Source organism: Pistacia vera, unplaced genomic scaffold, assembly GCF_008641045.1.
Source record: "Pistacia vera cultivar Batoury unplaced genomic scaffold, PisVer_v2 Contig34, whole genome shotgun sequence".
In the NCBI taxonomy this organism is placed as follows: domain Eukaryota; kingdom Viridiplantae; phylum Streptophyta; class Magnoliopsida; order Sapindales; family Anacardiaceae; genus Pistacia; species Pistacia vera.
In genome coordinates, this window is record NW_022196157.1 from 159,485 (window position 1) to 185,841 (window position 26,357).

The window sequence follows — 26,357 nt, forward strand, 5'->3', positions numbered from 1 at the left end:
TATATTTTTGTTAATTTCAAATTCTACATCGTAATACCTACCTAATTTAACTTTTTTCAAAATATTATTCTAAAAAGTATCATACAACCAAATAGACCTAAAAGATTTTTGACAAATCCCCCATAATAAATCTCGTAGCAATTTCCAAAGGACAGGAGAGTTTAACAGGAAAAAGAGAAGGAAAGACAAAAGTAACAAAATTTTAAGAAATTTTCCGCAACATTAACATATTTGTCCTGACTCCTGAATAACCAAAGAATTTACCAGGGGAAAAATTGGAAAGACAAAAAAAACGACAGCGTTTTCCCACAGAATCAGCTTCAAGTTCTCACTCTCGTTTACGCCGTCTTCCTACCGCCACAGTCCGTCTCCGTAAACTCGCCACGAGCCAGCTCTGGTATTTTCTCTTTCGTGTGTGTATATACGTATTTTTATACGTATACGTAAACTACAACTGTCTAGGTCAGCTTTAGCACAAAAATTACAGTCACAGTTAACATCAATTCATTCGCTGGGTTTTTAATTGTATCTAAGATGGAAGCCATGGACGCGTCGATTTCAATTTTTTCGACCGTTAAGCCTTCAAATCCCAAACCTAATGCTACCGAGGAGGAGAGTTTCAGGCGCCGTGTCGATGAAATTTTTCAGAAAGTTGATAAGGTAAAGATTAATTAATATTATGTGTATTGTGTGTATCTGTGTTTGTGAAAGTAGAAACTAAGATCTCGTCAGTTGATTTAGAGTATGGTGAGTGTTGATTGATTATTGTTGTGCTTTTGGATTTGTAGCTGGAGCAAAGAGTGAATGAGGTTGAACAGTTTTACCTAAATAGTTCGAGTAAAAAGCAGGGGAGCAGTTCTAAAGGCAGCTCAGTTGTGAAGGATAAAGAGAAGGAAAGGCACGTTCCTAGCATTAGGAAGCAGCAGCAAGAAGCCTCGCGCAGAGAGAAGGCTGCCGAGAAGCGAATGGAGGAGCTTATGCGTCAATTTGGCACAATATTGCGTAATGTAAGCAATAATTCTTTCCAAGTAACTGCTTAGCAATTGAATTGCCTTGCTTAATTTTGAAACTTGAAATCCTAATTTGAACCCGGAACTGTAACTGGTAGAAGAATGTATAATGCTTGATTTCAAATCACAAGTGCAATAATTGTTTGTAAGTCTTATTTTAAATCCGAAGAGACTTGTTTATAGGTTTGGTTTATGAATCTTACAGAGAGTTGTTAACTTGGGTACTTTGAGAAACAGAAATATATACTGTATGTCATTGGAACCTTACAAATTAATTTCCTAATGTATCTTGGCTTGCTCTCAGATCACGCAGCACAAATGGGCCTGGCCATTTATGCAGCCTGTTGATGTCAAAGGTCTTGGCTTGGATGACTACTATGAGGTGAAGTAACTGTAGCTTTTTCAGTTGTATATTTGTAAAAATGTTGTTTCCTTCCCGCAAAAATGGGTTCTTAGAGGATTTTTTATTGATTTGTATTACAAACTCTCATTGCCTGTTTTCAAAATGCATGGCCATTTTGGTTGCAAAATTCTTTGAGTATGTGGCGTTGTTTAATCTGCTGTGTATGGTTTGTACTAGGTTATTGACAAGCCCATGGACTTTAGTACAATAAAAAAACAAATGGAGGCCAAGGATTATAAGAATGTTCGGGAGATATGCACTGATGTGAGGTTGATTTTTAAGAATGCAATGCAATATAATGATGACAAAAGTGATGTTCACGTTATGGCAAAAACTTTGCTGTCAAAATTTGAGGAGAAGTGGCTGCAACTCTTGCCTAAAGTTACTGAAGAGGTAATTTATTGTCCATCTAGCTTTTTTCCTTGCTAGGACTTAATAGCTTTTTTTTTCATGGCTTCAATTGGGGGTTCAGTATGGTTGCTTTTGTGGAAGAGAAATGTCAAATTACCTTCTTTGTGAATCCTGGATCATTTCTTCACTTTCAAGGCATGTACCTGTAGGAAAAAAGACGAGAAGAAGAGGAAGCACAGGCACAGTTGGATATGCAACTTGCACAGGAGGCTGCGAATGCCAAAATGGCTAGAGATATAAGTAATGAGGTATGATACACACTTTATAGCCATCATTTCCAAGGATATATTTAGAGGGCGAGGGGGGTTAGGATAGATTCCTTCTTGCAAGTTTAAGCTCTTCCTATTTGCATTATCTTATACAATCCATCTGTCATAATGGAATATAAGAGGAATTTCTGAAAATTCTATGTTCTTTTCAGCTTTACGAGGTCGATATACATTTGGAAGAACTCAGAGAAATGGTTGTCCAAAAATGCAGGTTTGATTATAACTTTGTGTAAAATGGTGAAATTTGTAATGAAAAGTCAATTTGCATTTATAATACTGCAAATTTCATTGCTAATTTGTCTTTGTCAAACATATTATTAAATTTACCTGTTACTGAAGTGCTATTGGGTAACTCTCTTGATTGTTTGTTACATTCCCCCACCCTCCATATCAATTCTTCAACAAAATTGAAGATGACATTACTAAATATTGTTACTGAATGGAAAATGGAGTTATCTGTATGTATGTTGCGTGATGAGGACTCGTTTAAATTTTCTTTTTGCGTCTAAAGTAAGATTGCTTGGTCTTTTCTAATATTCCCTATGCATCAGTACTGAGAACCTACTTTAATGAATGGTATTAGATTCTTGAAGGGTGGCATTTGTTGATGTGTATGAAACAAGATATCCTGATTTTGATCATCTCAACCAAGTGGTTGTTACTATACTGAGAACATATCTTTACCTTGTGTGGGCAAATTTTATATTATTTCTTTGATCAAATTTCTATTTAAGAAGACACTTAATGCAAGATCTTTTTCAGCACTATAGGTGTTAAGTTGGGCCATGTTTAGTTGGACTAGTATTAGGGTTGGTAAGGTTTTAGGATAAAAGGATTTTGTGGATAAAATGTATTGAGTTACAATATCAAAACGGAGGCTGATAGCTGTTTGTGGAAATGATAGGAAATAAAAAACAGATAATGAAGAAGGTAAGCCTAGGCAATCATATCTGGGTTTCTTAAGCAATCACACCAGAGAAGAAAAGAATCTCACTTTCAAGATAGCTTTAAACTTAATGTTTTGTTTATTCATTGGTTTTACTTGATGTGTATATGGTTTTTAAATGTACGCAGATTTTTGTTCTTAATTTTAATTTTTTATTGAAGTATCTCAGCCTGTACTTTTGCAACTTAAGATAATTTTGAAACCACTGTTTCAGAAAAACTTCAATTGAAGAGAAAAGGAAGCTTGGTGCAGCGCTGACCAGGTTGTCTCCTGAGGATCTCAGCAAAGCATTGGAGATTGTTGCTCAAAGTAACGTCGGTTTTCAAGCAAAAGCTGAAGAAGTTGACCTTGATATTGATGCTCAGGTTGTGGTTATGGATCACTATAACAGCTGTGTTATTTCCTTTTAGAATCTGATGGTTTTTATAAGTTACGTAGTACTATGTTCCTTGTGCAGAGTGAATCCACCTTATGGAGATTAAAGTTCTTCGTGAAAGATGCTCTGGAAATTCAGAACAAGAGTGCGGCAAGCACAGGTGGCAACAACGACAGCAACAAAAACAACAACAATAATAATAGCAACAATAACAATAGCAACAACAAAAGAAAAAAAGAGATTTGCGACGCAATTGCCAAAACTGCCAAGAAAAAGAGTAAAAAGCCTTCTTCTTGATCATTCCAGAGCATGCCAAAAGTTGCATTTCTTCGGAACAAGCCTCCTTGGTGTTAATCAGAATCAAGTCTAACAGGTATGTGGGAGGAAAGCAAGAGCATCATTTTGTTGTAGGTTTCGTCGATACTTATCTTTACAACTTTATTCGAAGAACTGCAACCACACTCTCATGTCCTAGACTTGTTGTGACACTTTGTAAATCATCTAATCGCCTTTGCTCCGCCAACATGTAATATAAACAGAAAATGACTACTTTGATTTTCTCTTCTAATTTAACATCTATTTTGCCCTGTGCAAAGTTGACTGTTAATGGGATAATTCTTCACATCCTGTGTTATACATTCTTTTTGTAAGCTGAAGGAAATATCGATATTTTGGACTTCCAAATACTGGCGGCAATCTCACACCGGTACCTTCCTCCCTTATTTCTTTTCGGCTTTCATTCATAATTTAGTAGATGGATAAGGAGATAATACTGTTTGGATGTTGATTTTATTTTCATACCATGGAACTGCATTTTTCATGCTACAAATTAAAAAGATATAAATCTTTATTTTAGTGCAAAACTTTCAAGGGCCAAAATGAATTGAGGAACCATATGGGTGAAAAATGGTAAAAAGATATGGATTTGAGCAATTGGATCTTTACTTGCGCCACTCGAATCTTGTTTTCCATGTGCAAATATTTCCTTTTATTAATTATACATTTCCCATCTTTGCAAAGTCAAACTTTTCCTCAAATTAAGTATAACTTCTCTACTGCACGAGGTCAGAAACTTTTCAGTCTGTTATCGGTTATCCACCTTTTTCTCTCTCTATCTATCGTGGATAACTAGTATCACCAGACACATTCCCCTTATGATAGTACAGTATCTTATGATAGTACAATGTTAACAATCAACCAATAATAAATTTAAACAACTTATTATTTTGGATAAGAAAAAAATAATATTATAATTTAATCTCACAAACTTTTTCTCGTAATTTTGATACCGATTTGTAATTGGTTTAACTTATAATGAGTTTTGTCTGTTCAATAATAAATCACACCTATCAATTACGAATTGTCATGTCAAAATTATAAGAGAAATTTTGTAAGATTGAATTTTAAATCAATTTTTATTGTAATAAAAATCAACTTACCCATTTAGTGGTATTCTTAAATGTGAGTCACATATAACTAAAGTTATCATTTATTACTTATAATTTAAGAAATTTTTTTATATTAATAGATTTATTTGATATCAAAAAGTTGATGCGGGCTTACCATTATTATTATTATTTTATTAAAAACCTATTTTAATACACTTTAATCACAACTTCACAAGTGAAACGTTTTGGTAAAGGAGGGATTAATTAAATAATTTCATTGGTTAATAATAAATTACAAAAAAAATTAGGGACAAATGAACCAGCCTTTTGAGGTGAGTATTGATTTTTTACGGCTGGTACGGTCACTGACAAAAATCGAAACGTTAATGGCGTGAAAAACTCTTTCCTTGGGAACCAAACATTAGCGTACGACATGTCTTTTTGCGCCAATCTACTTGTCGGAAGTTCATTGGTTCTTGTCTTAGTAAACGAATTTTCTGATAAGCCAAACAGAGACTCTCAACATGCCGAAACACACGAAACTGAAACTCCTCGAAACACAGGAACAATCCCCGGACGTAAACAGAAAACAGAAAACCTAATTTAGTAAACCAGTTTGACGTCCGCCAACAAGTCAAGATTCAGCAATTTCCAGTCGACACGAGTTACACTCGCTCACTCTTTCTCTCTCTCTCTCTCTCTCTCTATAAAGTGAAACCGACCCAAGTCAGATGACACTATCGGAGGAGGAGGACTGAGGTGCTGAACAACCTAAAACCCTAACTTTGTGAGTAAAGAAATTTATAAATTACCTCTTTTGATTATTGAATTCAAATGTTTTTGTGTGATTTTGATCTTGGATGTCTAACATTTTGTTAATTTTGAGCTTAACTTTGTGATGTTTTGCAGAGGTTTGGGATTTGTCGTGGAAGAGAAATGGATATAATGTCTCCGCAGGTAATAGTGTGGGTGATTTTGAGTGTGTTTGGTTTGCTCGTTTGTTGTTTTGGTGCTTTTGTAATGACAAGATGTTGATTAATGTAAATTAAGTTTGGTTTGGTTTTTATTATTATTATTATTATTATTTGTGGGAGAATCACGCAAAATTTGATACCTTTTCTGCAAAGATATGATAAGTGTACTAACAAGAGCCATTTTACCTGCAATTTTGTTGTGTAATTTGTTCATGGGTTATTCATAGATAATACTGGGATGTGTTGATACTAGTCTGTTATGGACCTTCGGATGAGGTTTCTTCGTGTTTGTCTGAAGTCTTCAACCTTATTGAAGGGTGCTGAATCTCTCAGTGTCTTTGCATCCTAATGTTTGAGAATATAACTTCCTCAAGTAAACTACCCAATGTTCCTCTTGAATTCTGATTGCATCCTTTCCAGTTGCGAAAAAGAACATTGTTTAAATGTCATGTGTAATGTGGGGCCTTTGGTCAATCTTGCATTAACTGAGGACAAAAGATATCTATTCTAATATTTTGCAGAGTAAGGTGGCTATGTAAACATAAATTTGTGTTTTTGTTGCCTATCAATCATGTTAATTTTTCTATTACTTTGTTTGAGTTACAACTTCAAGGAATTTTATGCCAAACTTTATGATTGGGAACCATTTGAGATTTTTTTTCCTATACTTGTAGGGAAAGTTGGCCTATTTTCGAATTAAAGAGCTCAAGGATGTTCTAAGCAAGCTAGGTCTTCCAAAGCAAGGAAAGAAGCAGGTAAGTCTGTCTGATTATGGTTAGTTGTGTGTTTATGTAGCAGTTCCCTGTATGCATTTTTTAAGTAGGTAAATTTCTTGGAAAAATTCTAAGTGGTATTTACTAAAGTAAGCAATTCTGCTATAGACTTCCCATCATCATCTTCAAGTTTTAATTTCAATTATTGTCACATATGACTTTAATCAGCTGCATGATCGTTTCGATGTATATTAAAGATTATCTATGCCCTCTGATGTACCTACAACTTCCTGGCTGGTGGATTTGGCATTTAGTTTGGTGAAGTGAAGCATCCTGAAGGTAGCAGATGCGATAGTTATTTCGGTTGTTATTTAGTTGCTTGTGTCTGCACCATTCGAACCAAAATTTATAGTGTTTCTTGCCTATGAATTATAAGAGCTATCGGAACATGCAGTTACTGCTTCTTTAATCTATCTCTGCTCTTTGGTGCTTTGCTCGTGGAAGATAATTGCTACACCTCGGGCTTTCATTAGTTTGCATTCAAAATGACCTTCAGGGTGGGGTAAAAATGTTTATTATCAACTTGCATAGAAATGATTGTTCTTTGAAAAGTCTTGAGGTTTGTGCCACAATTTTGCAAGTCTCTGTGTGGATCAAACTTTTGCTCCTCTGGTATTCTTTTGCCTGCATTTATCTGCCACTCATTTGTTCATTTCTTCAATATGTTTAAGCAGTATATTGGCTATTTGGCCATCAAATTAAGATTTCACCTTTTTCTAAACATTGATCATCTAGAACTTCCATATTTATGTGATTTTATCTAGTGTCTTGCAGTTTGTAGTATTCTTTATAACTGATGATTCTTTTTTTTTCTTTTTAATTATCTTCAAGGATGATGTTTTTCCCCTGATATTAGAGGTGTTTCACTATGATACATATCCATTGCAGGATTTGGTGGACAGAATATCTCGCATTTTGCCAGACGAAGGACTAGCCAAAATAATTGATGATACTTACAGGTGCTACTTTCTTTTATTTGTATATAAATCGTCATGGATATTCATGATAAATACTTTCTTTTTGGCATATTTTAACATTTATGCTGCACAGTTGTTTTTTGAATCTTAAATTTTCTTTGTCTGCCACTTTCTCCATGCATTAGGATATTGGGGAACTTTTCTGCATTTATGGTTCATCATTATGCATTGAATGAAATGTTGCTTCCAGAAAAATGCAGATTTCAGAGGCTACTGAGTTGGCAACTTCGGGACAGACTGATTTGGGTTTGTGCAATGTGAAGCTTGAAACAGAAGTTGAAGATTCAATAAATTCAGGTGTGAAGATTTGCTGCCCATGTAGAAAATCATTTCCTAACGAGTTAATGGTACAGGTAATGATAAATTTGCTCTAGATTAGGTTTGCATTTATCATTTTGAGTTTAGCATGTATCAGTGGTTTAATTTCTATTCAAGGGTTATGTTAGATGAATTACTGAAGAACTTTGTTCTAGAAAGCTGGAGGGCATTCTGTAGTTTGTATGTCTTGCTCGGTTAATATACATCCTATAAATCTGCTTTAATGAAAATTTTCTGCTATGTGCAGTGTGCAGATCGAGGATGCCTCGTGCAGCAACATGCTGGTTGTGTTATTATTCCAGAGAAGCCTATGGAGGAGACTCCATCTATCCCTCCTCCATATTATTGCGAAATGTGTCGAATCAAAAGGGCAGATCCGTATGTATCTTGCATTTTCCATATTCTATTTCACTATGTATGGTTCCTGGTGGTGCATTATACATCATTTAAGTTTAATTTCTGCTATGACTGTATATCATGGTGGGCCCTCCACTAATAGCTTAAACCTTTCAATTGCATTGTTTTTAAGCTCATGGTAGCTGATTCAAATTGGTTTCTGTACTATTTTTTATTTAGTGTGTAAGCCCATTTGCTAAGTATTATGTTGGCTTGCAATGTGGAGAGAATGCTATCAGATCCTACATTGGTTAAGTTTAGTGTCAACTCTGGTTACTCATGTATGGTCAGGCCCTCCACCTGAAAGCCTACTCTTTTAGGTGGGATTTGTCTAATAATTGCAATTTTTTGTGGATATTCCGCCTAATTCTAATCAAACAGACAGATTTGCAAGTATATTGCAGTTTTAGTTTCTCATTTCAGTATATATACGGCATATAGAATTACACTCTTTACTAGGTACGACTTGGTAATGGATATGATTATTTATTGTATGCATCAAGAATCGACCTTGTCCATGAATAATAACCTGTTCGTTGGCATTTAGATGCTGTTTAAAACTAATGTTAGTGTTTCATGTTATTTAACTAATTTTGTCAATTTCCTTCTTATCTAGGAAGTGAAGAATTTTTTGGTTCATTAACATATTTTTCAATGCTCAGATTTTGGTTGACTGTGGCATGCTTAGTGTCCCCTATGAAGTTGGTCGTTTCAAATATTCCACCTGATGGGTGAGTTCATTCTCTCTCACTCTCACTTCTGCTCTTGCTCTGTTCCCCCTAAAAAGTTCCAAACATTGTTAATCTTATTGGAAAAATAATGGTTTTATTCATTAAATCCATTATTAGTTTTTTTCCTCAAATTATCATTTCTTGTCTAGGGGCTTCTAATCTCTGCATCAGAGGAGTTTGATCATTACATCCTGTGATAGTTTAAATATTACTATTTTGTGCTTTCTTACAACTTAAGCTTTTGAGATTAATGGTTATATTTAACTGAGGGTCTTGCATTTGAATTCTGGAAAAAAAATCCATTCTTTTAGTTGAATTACAAGATAGCGAAACATGATTTGTGCTTGGATAGACATGACAGATCTGTTGATTAATTTAGCCACACAAATAATAGGACATGTTTGTAGTTTAAATTCTATTATCGCATCCTTTTTCTTTGAGTTAATATTTTTTGGAATTAGTAATGTTCTCCAGCCTTTTCTTCGCACTGCTAGTAAAAGCGCTGGATTTGAGCAAGCAAATAAAACATTTTTTTAACATGCTAGTCCATGACTGCTTAAATTATGTAATTCTTTTAATGATTTTGTAACTTAATCCCATTTTTGTGACACAAAGTTTGTAATTTCTTAGTCAATAATAAAATAAATTTAATAGATAACCATTCTTATCCATATGCTTTTAGAATTAAATTGTTAAAAATTTCAGAAAGCTTGTAGTGTGAAGATATTACTTGGATCTCCTATCTAGTTTTAAAGAAGCAAATTTGAATCCAAGCTTCACCATGGTTAGGAGTATACTCAAAACCTTGCACCAAGCATAACTCAGGCAATTGAAGGAATTTTTTACTTTATTTTGTTTATTCTTCTCCTGTTTCATTCTATTTAATTTAGATCATGTACTCTGATCTTCAGGACAAACCCCCTGCAGATTGCAGAAACAACATTTCTGCTGACACAAGCTCATAAAGATTTACTACAGAAAGATGGATATGATATTCAGGTTGGTAGCAAGTTAGTTTTGTAAATGGCAAATTATGCTTGTTAGTAAGTTATATGGAGGGTTCTATATATTTTGGTTATTAATATGTGGTCATGTACTTGCTATGCAGGCTTGGTGTATTCTCTTAAATGACAAAGTTTCATTCAGGATGCAATGGCCACAATTTGCAGATTTGCAGGTTAATGGTATGGACTTTGGTAATCTTTTTCCACTTGTAAAATTTTCACGCACAGCTGCTGCTCCACCTGCCTTTTCCTGTGTTATTGAGGAATATCATGGTCTCTGAGAAGTTCCCTTAACTGTTTCACTATTTGTGTTACCTGTGGTGCTTGTGTAGTAATAAGGGTGTTCCTTAGCTAAAGCATCTGATGTCTTACAGTGCATAGTCTCCTGGCATGGCTTGTTCAGGAAGTGGACAATTGCATATCTGATTATTCTTTTACAGGCTTAACTTTAGACATCTGTATTTCTTTGCCTGTTTTTGGTGGATAGGAATTCATCCTTTAATGCAGGGTAGCAGCATTTTTCCACCTTTTCTTCTAACATCATTGGTAGCAATAGCTAGTTCTGTTTCTTACTAAGTAGTGGGCAAATTGCATAATGATCCTAGGTGTAAGTAACCTTACCAAAAGAAGCATGAATCAAGTTTCTTTTGGTGTAGACAAGTGTGCCCTTGATATATTTGTTTTCTCTGAAACAAAAAAATCCTAATCCTTTGTAGCGCTTTCCTTGTACAAAGTTTCTTCAACAATATGGTCATAAAATGCCCTATAATAAATTGTTTCAGAACTCTTTCTGCAACATTATCACTAGCTCTATACTGCACGCCTAGTCCTATACTAGGAGCCACTATGGCTGAATGAGCCCTTACTCCTGAAGAATATATAGGCCTGATGTTGTTCATGCGACACCTCAAAAATGTAAATGAGGCATTGGGGCAAACCTTGTGGAATAGCCCATCTGCAGTTTTAGATTTGCTTGTTTGACTATATTGGCCGTACAGTTCAAGAAAATGTTTTGATTCTAAGTTTCCAATATAGGGTTACTTTTTCTTGATTGTTTTCATCGTAGATGATTTTTTGTAGGACTTCAAGTAAGAGCAGTTAATAGACATGGATCGCAATTGCTGGGTGCTAATGGTCGTGATGATGGTCCACTAGTGAGTCTCTATCACCTTCTACTTTATTCTATAAGGTGATTTAATATCTATAATCAAGGCATTATATGATTGCTTTGTTCCCATCTGTATAATGTGGTCTGAAAGGAATAATAAGTTATAATTTGATAGGTGCATTCTTCAATTATTTATTTTATGATTATTTTCTTTAATTTTATCAGATTACATTATACATCATTGATGGGGCTAATAAGATTTCTTTATCGGCATGCGATGCTCGCGATTTCTGTTTTGGTGTCAGACTTGTAAAGCGACGGACAGTTGAACAGGTATTCCTATTACATTTATGTATTCTGTTGGACAGGACCAGGACAGAACATGACATTTTCTTTTCACCTTCTTTTTGTTGTTGAAAATGATTTTCTGTGTAAACTCTTACATCTTTGTTTAGTCATCATATAAGAAGTATTATTCTTCCATACTGTCTACTAGACTCTTCTAAACTCTTGACTATTTAGTGGATTGTATTATATGTCTCAAAAATAATTCGCACCTGTGCATGCAAAAACTGTCTAGATCTCTGTCTTTACATGCTTTTGAAGTTATTGGATAAGTTATTATGTTCTACTCACTTCTCTTCGTTTTAAAGTTTTGTTTTATTTTCGTTTCCCATAATGCAACCACTTTTCCGTCTAATTCAATGTTAAGGTCCGCAACTTAATTCCCAAAGAAACAGATGGTGAGCTTTTTGAAGACGCACTGGCCCGTGTTCGCCGGTGCATCGGTGGTGGGATGGCTACTGGAAATGAAGACAGCGATAGTGATTTGGAAGTCATTGCAGAGTCCATTACAGTTAACTTACGTTGTCCTGTGAGTAATAATATAATTTTTATGGAACTGTAGTTGCTTTGCCATTATTTTCTGTTCCACGATTTTTCTATTCCATTTGCCAGGGTGGATTCAACTAATCCACTTTTGGCTTTTAATAATATGATATAACTTTGTCCTCCCGGTAAAGAAAAATAATAATGATGATGATGAGGAGATGTTATTTGGTGTCCTCATTGATCGTATTTCATTGGTTGATGTTTACATATTTACGTGTAACTGGCAGATGAGTGGTTCTAGAATGAGGGTTGCTGGCAGATTTAAACCTTGTGTTCACATGGGCTGTTTTGATCTTGAAACTTTTGTTGAGCTAAATCAGCGGTCTAGGAAGGCAAGTGATCATTTTATCTCATGATTTGTGTCTATTTGATTTTTGAGCATAGAGATGTGAGAAAGATTTGTGATTATTGCAGTGGCAATGTCCCATTTGCCTCAAGAATTACTCTTTGGAGGACATCATCATTGACCCATATTTCAATTGCATTACAACAATGGTAATATATTTGCTGCATCTCCTATAATTACCAGAGCTTATATAATTCAGTGAATATATATAAAGGATCTTTTTCATTGTCATTTTGTGGGACAGATGCAAAATTGTGGTGAAGACATAACTGATATTGAGGTGAAGCCTGATGGTTCTTGGGCTGTGAAAACCAAAGGTGAGCCTAGTGATCTTGCGAAATGGCATTTACCCAATGGTTCACTTTGTGATGCCAGAGATGAAGTCATCTCCAACTTAGAAACACCAAGGCAGATCATCAAGGAAGGTAGTTCAGTTCGTACTTCTCTGATTGGGATGAAACAGAATCTCTGTGGGACTGCAGAAGTCAGCGAAAATCAATTTATCACCCTCTCCCCAATACATCAAATGGAGGATTATATTCAAAGTTATGATGAAAATTTAATTACAATGAGCAGCAGTGCCTCTGGAAGTGGCGGAGATGATGAAGACCCAAGCATTAATCAGGATTGCAATGGGCATATTGATACCTCTGCCAATAATGGCAATGAGATAAATTTTATTCCTCATAGTTTTGATTCAACTTTGGCGATTGAAAATCAAACATCTGCACTGACAAGGGGTGCAGACATCATTATTCTCAGTGATTCAGAAGAAGGGAATGAACATTTGGACCCCCCTGAATCAGTCTACAAAACCTTTTCTGCAATTGATAGTGGACCTCCCGGGTTTTCAGACTCATATCTGGTAGACCCAATGCTTGATGCTGGTGCAAATTCTTGTTTGGGTCTTTTCAGTGGCATTATTAGCGATATTGGGATGTCTAACTGGCCATATACTTCTGGTACTCGTGGAGGTTCTGGATTCCAACTGTTTGGTACCGATTCAATTGTTGCAGATGCTTTTGTTGACTTGGATCATTCTCCAGTAATGTGTCCTCCTCCGATGAATGGTTTCACAACAGTTGCTAGACCAACTTTAACATCTGGCAGGGAGATCCTAGATTCTCCTGTTTGCCATAACAATATTGACATAGATGAGCATTTAATTGATAATACCTTGCCATTTGTCGGTGATGATCCCTCTCTACAAAATTTCCTTCCATCTCAGCCACCTGTAGTGTTGTCAGAGTCTGATTTGGGACAGCAGCCTCCTACTCTGAATGGTATCCGTACTGATGATTGGATTTCTCTTAGGCTAGGTAGTGATGGTGAGCATGTTCGTGGTGATCTTGGGTCTAATTCTCGATCTGCTGCCACAAATGGGCTGGAATTGAGACACATTTGTGGACCGAATGGAGGTAGAATTGTCTAAGTAATGCTGTATTGTTGCTTAAAGCAAACTTTACATCCTCAGGAATACTAAAATCTGTATTTTCCTTTTTAGAAATTTGTATTAACTGTCATGAATTTCCCAATACTATTTCTCTTGATCTATTGTCACTGGTTTCTTAATTGCAAAATGATGCTAATTTTGTGTAACATAAATTATATTTACCTTCTTTAGTAGGGATGCAATAATGTCTGAACAACATGCATGCAGTGTAATATTAGCCATGAAATGGTCTGGTAGAGTACTCATGAAGCAGATTGGGTGGACATAGAGATTCATGTAACTTAATTTAGATTTCTTGGCCCAGGAGATAGTGTAGAAATTATTTTAACACTATGCACCAGTGCCATACGAGGTCAATTTTTGATTTGCGATGAACTAGAGAGCATATTTCTAGTCTTCCCATAGGTTTTATCGTCTTTAACTCTTGTTATTAACAGTGCATTGCCTCATTTATGGATGATGCAATTTCCATTCGGATATCAAATGTGTGTTGTTATTATTTCTTTGATTTAAGTCAGCAATAGGACATTGTTTGTGTTAATTCCTTATATCGATGGAATTATCTATTCATATAGTATGCTTTGGATGTGTTTCTAATGTTATTGTCATTCGTATACTTATTGGAAAAGATTGAATGTGATTTATTAACTCATGTTTCTGTGTGCAGCCGCTTCTTTGAGTGGTGAAACTAAGTCTAACAGAACAAATAATAAAAAAATATCAGCTGGCCCTTTCTCATTTCCACGCCAACCACGGTCTGTGAGACAAAGAGTGCATCCCTCTTAGATGCAGATCTGACTAGATGGAATCGGACCTTGTTGAAGATACCTTTTTGAAGTTTCGAACTCTAGTTTCAGTATCTACTTTGGGTTGATGATGGCTTTTTTTCTTTATTGAAAGAGCAAAGTCAAGCGTTCTTGTTTAGGTAAATATTACTTGGGGTTGATGATGCATTTCCTACTGCTCGTGATTTCATGTTGTTATGACATCTCATCTGCTTCATAAATTTATTGGCAGCTTCAGAACCTCTTCACTTGATGGTGAGCCCTAATCTAACATTCATGTTATAAAATGCTAATTCCTCTCACTGTTGACATGCCTATTTAGATGCACTTATGCTGAATTCTGAATATTGTGTTGAATTACTTCAGGTGTTAAAGATGTGGAAATATAAATAATAAATGGCGTATTACTAAACAAATCTGTGAATTAACAATCATCAATTTTTAATCTCTGCCCACCTGCTCAGAACAAAAGAAATAGAACATGAATGTGTACCATACTTCATTTTCTTACTCAATATTTTAATTATATTTACATCTATGCAACGTTATATATTTAATATAGGATAAATATTTTCATAAGTTTTGTGTTTTTTCATGAAGCTTTCTTAGGTTTAATGATCATGATAGCTGGAAAGTATGTCTTAAATAGATTTTGACTCTATAATTATTTTCTGATAAATAAAATTTAATCGATTAGTAATTTTACTGCATCAAACTTCCATCCATCACTGAAGAATGAAGCAAGAACATGTATTTAGAATTGTTCTAAACACCATGCTATGCTTATTTTGAAATTTTTGCTTTAAATGTTAACATTACATAAATCTGAGGTAAAGCCTTGTACTTGAACATATTTATGAGGTTATCATGTCTGAGGTTACAAGTCTATGACCTATTTTTATGTAGCTGTATTTTGATATTAAGAGTTGATCATTGTTATGAGTTGTCAATGTTAGCCTTTTACTGATCAATCTTTTGAGTAAATGGGTGTTGATTTTAAGGTTAATCAAACTGCTGCAAGTAAAATCTGGCAGTTTGAAAGTTTATTCAGTATTCATGAACGACTGGCTATGGGATCAGTCATATGTTTTGGCATTTAAAAGTTTGTTAAAATTTCTGTCAGTCTGCTCAAGTACAGTATTTATGGATAGTTATATTAACATAGTTATATGATTTCGAATAACAGGGACTCTAACGTCATTTTTTGGTTTCTTCCAATCAGGTATACAATAGTTTCTCGCCCTCTGTGATGAAGAATGCAAGTCTGACTTTCAACTCTTGACATACTTGTATATTCTACAACTGAAGCAATATCTTAGGTTGAAGAAAGAAAATTAAGAAACTTTTGAACTTCTTCTGCTTCTTAACCTTTCGAGATCATGGAAAGCCTTACTTATCTATTCTGGAAAACAGCTTTAATTATCTTGTGGCCTAGTCTTGCAAGGATAAACATGTGTAAATATTATGAGAAGCTGTAAATAAAATTATTCTGCTTTTCCAAGTCTATATTTACGCCAAATCCGATGTGTAGCTAGAGAGAAGAACCAGGCAACTAACACAGGTGATGCAGGTAGGATTATATGTGCATGCACTGCCATGGCAACCGCTTGACTGGTATGTTCAAGAATTAGAAAGATGATTGATTGCATTTGCATGACCTTCATATAGAAATGGTAGAAAAATTGTTTTAGTTTTAGCCTCATTTTGACAGGAATTACTAGCATTGCTTCTTGCTGTATTTTTGCCTATATGGTAAATTTCCTAGCAAATCTGTAGTAATTATGAGACAGAATTGATGTGTTACCAGCTTGGTAATATCATTCCACGCCAGTCATTCGATTGGTATCTAAAGTAATGCATTGTGGTTTTAGATATCCATTCGATAATTGGACGTTAAAGCATAGTTGGAAAAGCAGTATTCCCAGTATACATATTATGTTCTGCAGTGATTTTAAAAGGTGCAGAAAAACAAGTTATAACATGAACTATTAAAAATGCATCACCAGGATGGATCCTGCAGATAAATACGTTAGATGAGAAGTGTAGTTGGTTTTCATGAGTTTACATCTTGCAAATGAAGTTGATCGGACGACCACGAAATCATAAAAGGATCTTGATTTAATTGATTCATGTAATTTTGTAGAAAATTTTATAATAAGAATGAATCAAATTATGAAGTTAGGACTATTGGATGATGATGATTTCATCTTCATTCATAACTTGTTGGAGATAGTATGATCCAAGAGCCCGTTGATCATGGTTATTAATATCTTATGATATTTGATACGTATCTTATGATATAGGTTGTCAACAATACGTATCAAAGAGTGTATCTTAAACCTTTCAATACGTTGATATGTATCCGACAATACATATTAGTTCGTATCCTTAAAAATATAAATACTACTTTATTAATTTGGGCCTAAGGCCTAATAAATTTTTCAGGTCGGATTGAAATAGATCGGGTCGGATTCGAGTCACCCAATCCAGTTCACTAAACTCGTACAAATTTACCCATTTTACATAGAAAAAGTGAAGAGGAAGATATGTTGCTTATTTTGCATGATAATAATTAAGGGTGTTCAAAAGAACCAATTGGAACCGGAATCAGCGGGTACTCGGGGTTTGGTTCCGGTTTCGGTTCCTACCCGGAAACGGTCGTCAATGGATAGGTTCCAGTTCCAAATTTTTGGAACCCATTACTGTGCGATTCCGGTTCCGGTTCCGGTTTCTATAGCTAGGAATCGGAACCGAGAACCGAAACTAATATAATATAAAATTAAAGAGTAGGGGGGTTAATAAAAACTTTTGTATAAAAAATAACGTGAATACATTTATATTTATATTTCATAACATTTAAAGTAAGTTGGTTTGACTTTTGAGAATCTATCTTTGCAAAGTAATGGAGTTTGTAATTTTGAATTTATAAATTGTAATTTTATTTTTGTTAACAAGTGCTAGATGGGGGGGTATTTGTAAGTTTTTAAGGGTTTTTTTGCAATTTTAAAAACTTTTGGGGGGTCACTGTAATTTTATAGGGTACCCAGAACAGAAACCGGAATCGTTGTTACATGTTCTGGTTTTGAGTACCTAGGAACCGAAACCGTTCTGGTTCCAAATTTCAAGAAATCATCGGTTCAAGTTCCGGTTTCGGTTCCTTAAAAAATGCAGGGTACCCAAAACCGAACACCCCTAATAATAATAACACAAGTGAAGATATAGGCTCCGTTGGGTTCACAATTTTGTGTTTTTGGGAAAAGTTTTTAGAAAAAAGTTAAAAAAAAAGTTGAATTGGGTGGGTATTACAATGTAGGATTTACAAATTCATAAATACCCCCTATGTTTGTTTTTTTACAAAACACCCCCTATAATAAAACATTAAAAATTAACAAAAACACCCCCAACTCACCCTCAAATACGGACAGCCGGCCACCACCGTCGGAGGGTGGCTGGAGTCGTCGTATTGGCTCATGACCTGCTGGATCTTACCGGTCTTGCGTCGATATGGCCTTTTTCGGCCAGATCTAGCTGTCAATGGCGGCTAGATCTGGCCATTGACAGCTAGATCTGGCCGTATTTGCTCGTCAACGACGGCCAACAAACGGTCATCGTTGACCATCAACGACGACCGTTTGTTGGCCGTCGTTACCGACTGGTTACGACCAAAGATCTGGCCGTCAACGGCCAGATCTTTGGCCTTAGATCTGGCCTTTTTCGGCCAGATGCACCGTAGATCTGGCCGGAAAAGGCTAGATCGGCACACTACCGGCCAGATTCAGCAGGTAATGCGCCATCCTACCAGATTCCGGCCATTTTTCGGCAGTGGTGGCCGGAATCTGGTAAATGTGGATTGTTGGGGTGTTTTTGCAATTTAAAAAAAAATATTTAGGGGTATTTAATTAAATTAACAAATTTAGGGGGTTTAAAAAAAGTTGAATAAAGTTGAATAATATTGTGAGTTTTTGGGTATTTTACTGTTTAACTTTTTTGTGAATACTAAAAGTAGTATTCCCAAAAACCAACCAAACGAAGTCATAAATATTGACATTGATTTTGGAAATTATATGTATGGTTAAGAGGAAATGATATAGGCTCCGTTTGGTTGGTTTTTGGGAATACTATTATTAGGATTCCCAAAAAAGTTAAACAGTAAAATGCCCAACAACTCACAATATTATCCAATATTATTTAACTTTTTTTAAACCCCCTAAATTTGTTAATTTAATTAAATACCCCTAAATTTTTTTTTTCAAAATTGCAAAAACACCCATAAACCCACATTATACCAGATTTCGGCCATCACTACCGGAAGTTGGCCAGAATCTGATATAATTCAGCTGGTAGTGCGCCAATCTAGCCTTTTCCAGCCAGATCCACGGTGGATCTAGCCGGAAAATGCCAGATCTAAGGCCAAAGATCTGGTCGTTGATGGCCAGATCTTTGGCCGTAACCAGACATCAACGATGGCGAACATATGGTCGTCGTTGACCATCAACGACGTCCGTATCTTTGGCCATCGTTGACAAGCAAATGTGGCCAGATCTGGCCGTCAATGGCCAGATCTAGCCGTAGATCTGGCCAGCAAAGGCCACATCGGCGCACAACCAGCAAGATCCAGCCGGTCATGCGCCGATACGGTGACTCCGGCCACCCTCCGGCGGTGGTGGCCGGCTGTGATTATTCAATGGGTGGATTGGGGGTGTTTTTGTTAACTTTCAAACTTTTATTATAGGGGTGTTTAATAAATAAACAAACATAAGGGGTATTTTCATTAATTTCTAAATCCTACATCGTAATATCCGCCCAATTCAACTTTTCTCAACTTTTCTCAACTTTTTTCAAATTTTTTTTCTAAAAAATACAAAAAAGTGAACCAAACGGAGCCATAGATTCTTAATTTTGTGATTAATTTTTATTATGTAATACCATAATTTAAAACTAATAATATTATAAAATTTGTTAATTAACTTTGGGGATAATATTAATTTTAAGAAAATGTCCATTATTTTCATTATTATTATTATTATTTTGAAAAAGACGTATCTTATGATACGATACGATACACAATACATGATTTGAAAAATTAGGTTTTCGATACACGATATGACACGCGATTTGATAACTATGTCACTTATTTCAACTTTAGATTTGCAGTAAACAAGCTAACGAAATTATACACTCTAAATGGTTCCAATTATATCTCAAATAATCACAGTTCATTTTTAGGATATAAAGAAGAGTGACAAAATCCCACAATTTATGTCAAGATTCATAAATATAATTTTGTTTCTTATCTAACAAAATTTGCTTCTAAATAATCCCAAGGTGGGTGATCGGACGACCACGAAATCATAAAAGGATCTTGATTTAATTGATTCATGTAATTTTGTAGAAAATTTTATAATAAGATGAATCAATTATGAAGTTAGGACTATTGGATGATGATGATTTCATCTTCATTCATAACTTGTTGGAGATAGTATGATCCAAGAGCCCGTTGATCATGGTTATTAATATCTTATGATATTTGATACGTATCTTATGATATAGGTTGTCAACAATACGTATCAAAGAGTGTATCTTAAACCTTTCAATACGTTGATATGTATCCGACAATACATATTAGTTCGTATCCTTAAAATATAATACTACTTTATTAATTTGGGCCTAAGGCCTAATAAATTTTTCAGGTCGGATTGAAATAGATCGGGTCGGATTCGAGTCACCCAATCCAGTTCACTAAACTCGTACATTACCCCATTTTACATAGAAAAAGTGAAGAGGAAGATATGTTGCTTATTTTGCATGTAATAATAAGGTGTTCAAAAGAACCAATGAAACCGGAATCAGCGGTACGGGGTTTGGTTCCGGTTTCGGTTCCTACCCGGAAACGGTCGTCAATGGATAGGTTCCAGTTCCAAATTTTTGGAACCCATTACTGTGCGATTCCGGTTCCGGTTCCGGTTTCTATAGCTAGGAATCGGAACCGAGAACCGAAACTAATATAATATAAAATTAAAGAGTAGGGGGGTTAAAAAAACTTTTGTATAAAAATAACGTGAATAATTTCATTTAAACATTTTGAAAACAAGTTATAACATGAACTATTAAAAATGCATCACCAGGATGGATCCTGCAGATAAATACGTTAGATGAGAAGTGTAGTTGGTTTTCATGAGTTTGCATCTTGCAAATGAAGTTGATCGTGTTAGAAATATATCAGCTATAGAGGATTCTGCAGTTATAACTGATCAACAGTATTTGAATTCTAAACATGAGAAGATCTCAGAAGTTGATAATGCCGCATCATAACAAGCTATTATTTAAATATATTATAGCTATGTTCTTATCTTCTCAGTAATCACTTTGTAAATTCAAATACATGTATTACCTTTATAAATATAATGCAATACACGACTAGTAATGCATAGAAAACCAGCCTTCAATTTCTATTTCCAACTTGGTATCAGAGCTCTCATTAGCTCACGCTTTTCTCCCTTCAATCCATTATGGCCTCAGCTTCCAATAATCCCTCTTTTATCATTTCTAATATCACATCTTTGGTCTCTGTTGAACTTGAGAGACCAAAATATCTGAACTGGACTACTCAGTTTATTCCAGTTCTGAGAAGTCATGACCTCCTCAGCATTGTTGATGGCTCAGAGGTGTGTCTTGCTCAGTACCTCATTGATTCAGATGACAAAGTCACCTCTGATATCAACCCTGCCTACCTGGTGTGGCAGAAGAAGGATCAATTCATCCTGACATGGTTAAATGCTACCTTTAGTGAGAAGGTTTTGTCCACCGTTTATGGTCTCACTACTTCCAAACAAGTTTGGAATACACTGTCAACTAGATTTGCTTCTCAGTCTCGCTCCAGAATTTCTCACCTCAAAAGACAACTCCAAACTCTTCAACAAGGTACTAAGACCTGTTCTGATTACTTGCTTACAGCAAAAAGTTGGGCTGATCAACTATCTACCGCTGGTAAGTCTGTTGAGAATGATGATCTGATTTCATATGTTGTTGGAAGACTTAACCCCATATTTACCCCTTTCATCACTACTCTCAATTTTGTAACCCGTGATCATTCCATCTCCTTTGATGATTTCCAAACTGAGTTACTCAACTTTGAGCAACTTCTCGAGGCACAAAATAAGAATTTACCATCTGAAGGTACTCAAATGGCCTTCTTCACCAATAAACATAAACCACATTATGGCAGGAAACCAAAATTCCTACCTCAGAAAAACCAGCAGTTCACTCGATCAAATATCACTCCAAACACCCCTCCAAATCCTTCCTCTCATACACATAAAACATCACCCTTAAACACCTTAAACACATCTACTTTTTCAAGCAAATTCCCTCCCTGTCAAATATGTGGTAAATCCAATCATCAGGCACTTGATTGTTACCACCGAATGGACTTCAACTACCAAGGCAGGCATCCTCCAGCACAACTGGCTGCTATGGCAGCTCACACTTATACTGTCCAGGAGCCAGAACAGCCATGGTACCTTGACAGCGGTGCTAACAATCACATTACTTCAGAGCTCGAGAACCTGACACTGAATCAACAACCATATCATGGGAATGATATAGTCACAGTAGGCAATGGAGGAGGTTTAACCATCACTACCACTGGTTCTTCCTTTTTTTCCAACTCCAACACAAGATTTTTTCTATCAGATATACTTCATTGTCCTAATGCCTCATCTAATCTTTTATCAATTCAGAAATTTTGTCATGATAATAACTGCTACTTCATTCTCACTTCCACTCATTTTTTGGTGAAGGACATGCAGACCAGGGAAACACTCCTCCAAGGACCGAGTAAAGGTGGTCTTTATCCCATGTACTTGCAGCAGTTAAAACTCAATAAGTCAACTCCTAAAGCTACTCTACTTTCATCATTCACAGCTCTATTAGGTGTCATAGCTCCTCTTCAAGTCTGACATTCAAGATTGGGTCATCCATCAGAGTCTGTCGTTTCCAAATTAATCAAGAGTTCTGTTTTATCTGTTTCTGGTCCAATAAAATCTAGGCATTTATGTGAGTCATGTCAAGTTGCTAAGAGTCATAAGCTTCCCTTCTCTGAGTCCAATAATAGGTTTATTACTCCTCTTGAGTTAATCCATTCGGATGTCTGGACTTCTCCTATCATTTCTGTTGGTGGTTGTAAGTTTTACATTATATTTATTGATGATTTTTCAAGATTCACTTGGTTGTTTCCATTAAGGCAGAAATCTGAAGTGTTTAGTTGTTTCATTCGATTTAAATGCCTAGCTGAAAAGTAATTCTCTACGCCTATTAAACAACTCCACACTGATAATGGAGGTGAATACTTGTCAATTGCCTTCCAATCTTATCTCTCAACCAATGGGATTTTGCATAAACTTACATGCCCCTACACCTCAGAACAAAATGGAATTTCAGAAAGGAAACACAGACATATCACAGAAACTGGCTTAACTGTCCTAGCTTAATCTCATCTTTCCTCAACCTATTGGGTCGATGCCTTTCTCACTGCTACCTATCTCATCAACAGACTTCCTACTCCTGTTCTGGCCAACAAATCTCCCTACTTTACCTTTCTTAACAAGGAACCAAATTATTCACTCCTCAAGACCTTTGGCTGCCTGTGTTTTCCATTACTCAGATTTTACAATTCCCACAAGTTAGCCTTTAGAAGCAAAAGATGTGTGTTCCTTGGTTATAGTACAAATCAAAAGGGGTGTAGATGTATGGATATTCAAACTAAACGTGCATACATCTCCAGACATGTGGTTTTCGATGAAATGAGTTTTCTTGCTCAGATCACAAAGGATAAAGCTGCTGGATCTCCAACCTTGCAGGAGTGCTCTCCTGTGCTCACATCTTCTTCATCATCAAGTAATCTTTCCATTAATCCTATTTTTTTTTTCCTTCAGTTATAACTGAACACATCTCATAACCTGCTCCTATCACCTTACCTGTTACCTCTCCTCCAGAAAACACTTCAACCTCAGTCAATTTGCCTATTCCAGATTCAACTCCACGACTTGATAACAGTCCCCTCCCTACTCTTGTCTCTCCATCAGATAACACTTTCACTTCAGCCAATTCCTTTCCTGCCAGCAGTCACTTACCCACTCCTACCTCTTCACCACCAACCTCTCCCCCACCCTCTTCCTTTAACACATATACACAACCCATCCCTCCATCCACAGATCCAACTTCATCTAGAATTATAACCAGATCTCAAACCAATTCCTTGAAACCTAAGCAATTCCCAGAATATCACCTCTATCATTCCACCAAACACCTTCTCAAAGCCTTCTTTACCTCCTCCTTACCTACTGAACCCCGGACTTATTAGCAAGCAGTGAGGGATCCTAATTGGCTAAGTGCTATGCAAGCTGAGTATAGTGCACTTTTAGCAAACAATACTTGGACCCTTTGTCCCCGACCCACTCATCAAAAGGTTGTGCGGAATAAATAGGTATTCAAAGTTAAACAGAAATCTGATGGCACTCTTGACAGGTACAAGGCAAGGTTAGTTACCAAAGGGTTTGATCAAGTTGATGGTCTGGACTTCAATGAAACGTTTAGCCCTGTTATTAAACCTGCTACAATTAGAATGGTTTTAGCTTTGGCTGTTCATTACAACTGGTGCATTAGACAACTTGATATTTCTAATGCTTTTCTCCATGGTTTTCTTGAGGAAGAGGTCTATATAGAGCAACCTAGAGGCTTTGAAGACCCTGAGCTGCCTGATCATGTCTGCCTTCTTCACAAATCCATATATGACCTCAAACAAGCTCCTAGAGCTTGGTTCTTGAGGCTCTCTCAGGTTTTATTGGAGCTCGGTTTTACTACCTCTACAGTTGACACGTTCCTTTTCACTTTTCATCAAAACAGCATCTGTGTTTTTGTGCTCATTTATGTTGATGGCATCATTGTCACTAGCAATGCATCATATACCATTGAGCATCTTATTCTTAACCTCAAAACCGAATTTGCTGTTAAAGATCTTGGTCCCTTATCATATTTTTTAGGCATACAGATCACTCCTACATCTACAGGTCTTCATTTAAATCAAAGGAAGTATGCAACTGATTTACTATGCAAACTGAAGATGGAAGGTGCTAAACCAGCCTCTACACCTTGTACCTCAGGTAGCAAGCTTTCAAAGCTCTCCGGTGACCCTCTCCCTGATCCTACCGAATATAGAACAATGGTGGGAGCTCTCCAATACTTGACACTTACAAGGCCAGACCTCTCCTATAGTGTCAACCAGCTATGCCAGTTCCTTCATTGTCCAAGAACTACACATCTCACCGTTGTCAAGCGAGTCCTAAGATATCTCAAAGGGACACTTCATTTTGGTCTTCAATTCAGCAAAGGCTCTTTAAACCTTAATGCTTTCTGTGATTCAGACTGGGCCGGTAGTCCTGACGACAAAAAGTCCACCTCGGGTTATTGCATTTACCTTGGTCCTTGCCTAATTTCTTGGACAGCCAAGAAGCAATCCGTTGTTTCCAGATCCAGCACAGAGGCTGAGTATTGGTCAATGGCACACACAGTGGCTGAGCTCTATTAGCTAAGGATGCTACTTAAGGAACTCCACATACCTCTGCACACTGCCCCTTGCATTTGGATTGATAACATCAGTGCTTTAGCTCTATCATCCAATCCTGTTTTTCATGCCCGAACAAAGCATATTGAAGTGGACTACCACTTCATCCATGAGAAGATTTTCAATCGAGACATTCAAGCCAAATACATCTCAACAGCTGAACAACCATCAGACATATTCACTAAAGGACTTACTTCCTCACGGTTCAGATTACTTCGAGACAAACTGATGATTCGTGATCTTCCCATCAGTTTGAAGGGGGATGTTAGAGATATATCAGCTATAAAGGATTCTGTAGTTATAACTGATCAACAGTATTTGAATTCTAAACATGAGAAGATCTCGGAAGTTGATAATGCCGCATCATAACAAGCTATTATTTAAATATATTATGGCTATGTTCTTATCTTCTCAGTAACCACTTTGTAAATTCAAATACATGTATTACCTCTATAAATATAATGCAATACACGACTGGTAATACATAGAAAACCAGCCTTCAATTTCTATTTCCAACTAATCGGACGACCACGAAATCATAAAAAGATCTTGATTTAATTGATTCATGTAATTTTATAGAAAATTTTATAATAAGAATGAATCAAATTATGAAGTTAGGACTATTGGATGATGATTTCTTTCATCTTCATTCATAACTTGTTGGAGATAGTATGATCCAAGAGCCCGTTGATCATGGTTATTAGAATCTTACGATATAGGTTACCAACGATACGTATCAAAAAGTGTATCTTAAACCTTTCGATACGTTGATATGTATCCTACAATACGTATTAGTTAATATATTTAAAAATATCGATATTACTTTATTAATTTGGGCCAATAAATTTTTTAGGTTGAATTGAAATAGATCGGGTCGGATTCGAGTCACCCAATCCAGTTCACTAAAACCCGTTCAAATTTACCCATTTAACATAGAAAAAGTGAAGAGGAAGATGTGTTGCTTATTTTGCATAATAATAATAACACAAGTGAAGATATAGATATTGACATTGATCTTGGAAATGATATGTATGGTTAAGAGAAAATGATATAGATTCTTAATTTTGTGATTAATTTTTATTATATAATACCATAATTTAAAACTAATAATATCATAAAATTCGTTAATTAATATTGGGGATAATATTAATTTTAAGAAAATGTCCATTATTTTCAT

The 26,357-nt window shown here is 35.8% G+C and overlaps 2 protein-coding genes across 4 annotated transcripts; both read left to right on the forward strand.

Moving 5' to 3' along the window:
* Positions 1 to 276: 276 nt before the first annotated feature.
* LOC116138276 (transcription factor GTE1) lies at positions 277 to 3,983 on the forward strand. 2 transcript variants are annotated; one of them, XM_031423981.1, is made up of 9 exons: positions 277 to 397; positions 535 to 660; positions 789 to 1,007; positions 1,315 to 1,392; positions 1,591 to 1,806; positions 1,974 to 2,072; positions 2,246 to 2,304; positions 3,254 to 3,404; positions 3,497 to 3,983. In XM_031423981.1, exons 2-9 carry the CDS (start codon positions 535 to 537, stop codon positions 3,710 to 3,712), a joined length of 1,164 nt encoding a protein of 387 aa, XP_031279841.1. In that variant the 5' UTR covers positions 277 to 397; the 3' UTR covers positions 3,713 to 3,983. The 2 variants fall into 2 exon arrangements, with proteins under 2 accessions (XP_031279841.1, XP_031279840.1); XM_031423980.1 differs by having other exon boundaries at positions 299 to 660.
* A 1,506-nt stretch (positions 3,984 to 5,489) lies between these two features.
* On the forward strand, positions 5,490 to 16,255 carry LOC116138290 (E3 SUMO-protein ligase SIZ1-like). Of its 2 annotated transcripts, XM_031424005.1 has the most exons (17): positions 5,490 to 5,590; positions 5,713 to 5,760; positions 6,452 to 6,532; positions 7,439 to 7,509; positions 7,718 to 7,880; positions 8,093 to 8,223; positions 8,904 to 8,972; positions 9,884 to 9,971; positions 10,081 to 10,156; positions 11,057 to 11,130; positions 11,310 to 11,417; positions 11,797 to 11,958; positions 12,203 to 12,307; positions 12,390 to 12,470; positions 12,566 to 13,739; positions 14,442 to 14,814; positions 15,782 to 16,173. In XM_031424005.1, exons 2-16 carry the CDS (start codon positions 5,740 to 5,742, stop codon positions 14,558 to 14,560), a joined length of 2,523 nt encoding a protein of 840 aa, XP_031279865.1. In that variant the 5' UTR covers positions 5,490 to 5,590; positions 5,713 to 5,739; the 3' UTR covers positions 14,561 to 14,814; positions 15,782 to 16,173. The 2 variants fall into 2 exon arrangements, with proteins under 2 accessions (XP_031279865.1, XP_031279864.1); XM_031424004.1 differs by lacking the exons at positions 5,490 to 5,590; positions 5,713 to 5,760; positions 6,452 to 6,532; positions 7,439 to 7,509; positions 7,718 to 7,880 and having other exon boundaries at positions 8,056 to 8,223; positions 11,057 to 11,165; positions 11,390 to 11,417; positions 15,782 to 16,255.
* Positions 16,256 to 26,357: the final 10,102 nt, after the last annotated feature.

Coding starts and splice junctions, on each gene's coding strand:
- LOC116138276 (XM_031423981.1), top strand. CDS start 535: ATGGAAGCCATGGACGCGTCGATTTCAATTTTTTCGACCGTTAAGCCT. Junction 1,008..1,314: donor TTGGCACAATATTGCGTAAT/GTAAGCAATAAT, acceptor GCTTGCTCTCAG/ATCACGCAGCACAAATGGGC. Junction 2,305..3,253: donor ATGGTTGTCCAAAAATGCAG/GTTTGATTATAA, acceptor CCACTGTTTCAG/AAAAACTTCAATTGAAGAGA.
- LOC116138290 (XM_031424005.1), top strand. CDS start 5,740: ATGGATATAATGTCTCCGCAG. Junction 8,224..8,903: donor CGAATCAAAAGGGCAGATCC/GTATGTATCTTG, acceptor TTCAATGCTCAG/ATTTTGGTTGACTGTGGCAT. Junction 9,972..10,080: donor AAGATGGATATGATATTCAG/GTTGGTAGCAAG, acceptor CTTGCTATGCAG/GCTTGGTGTATTCTCTTAAA.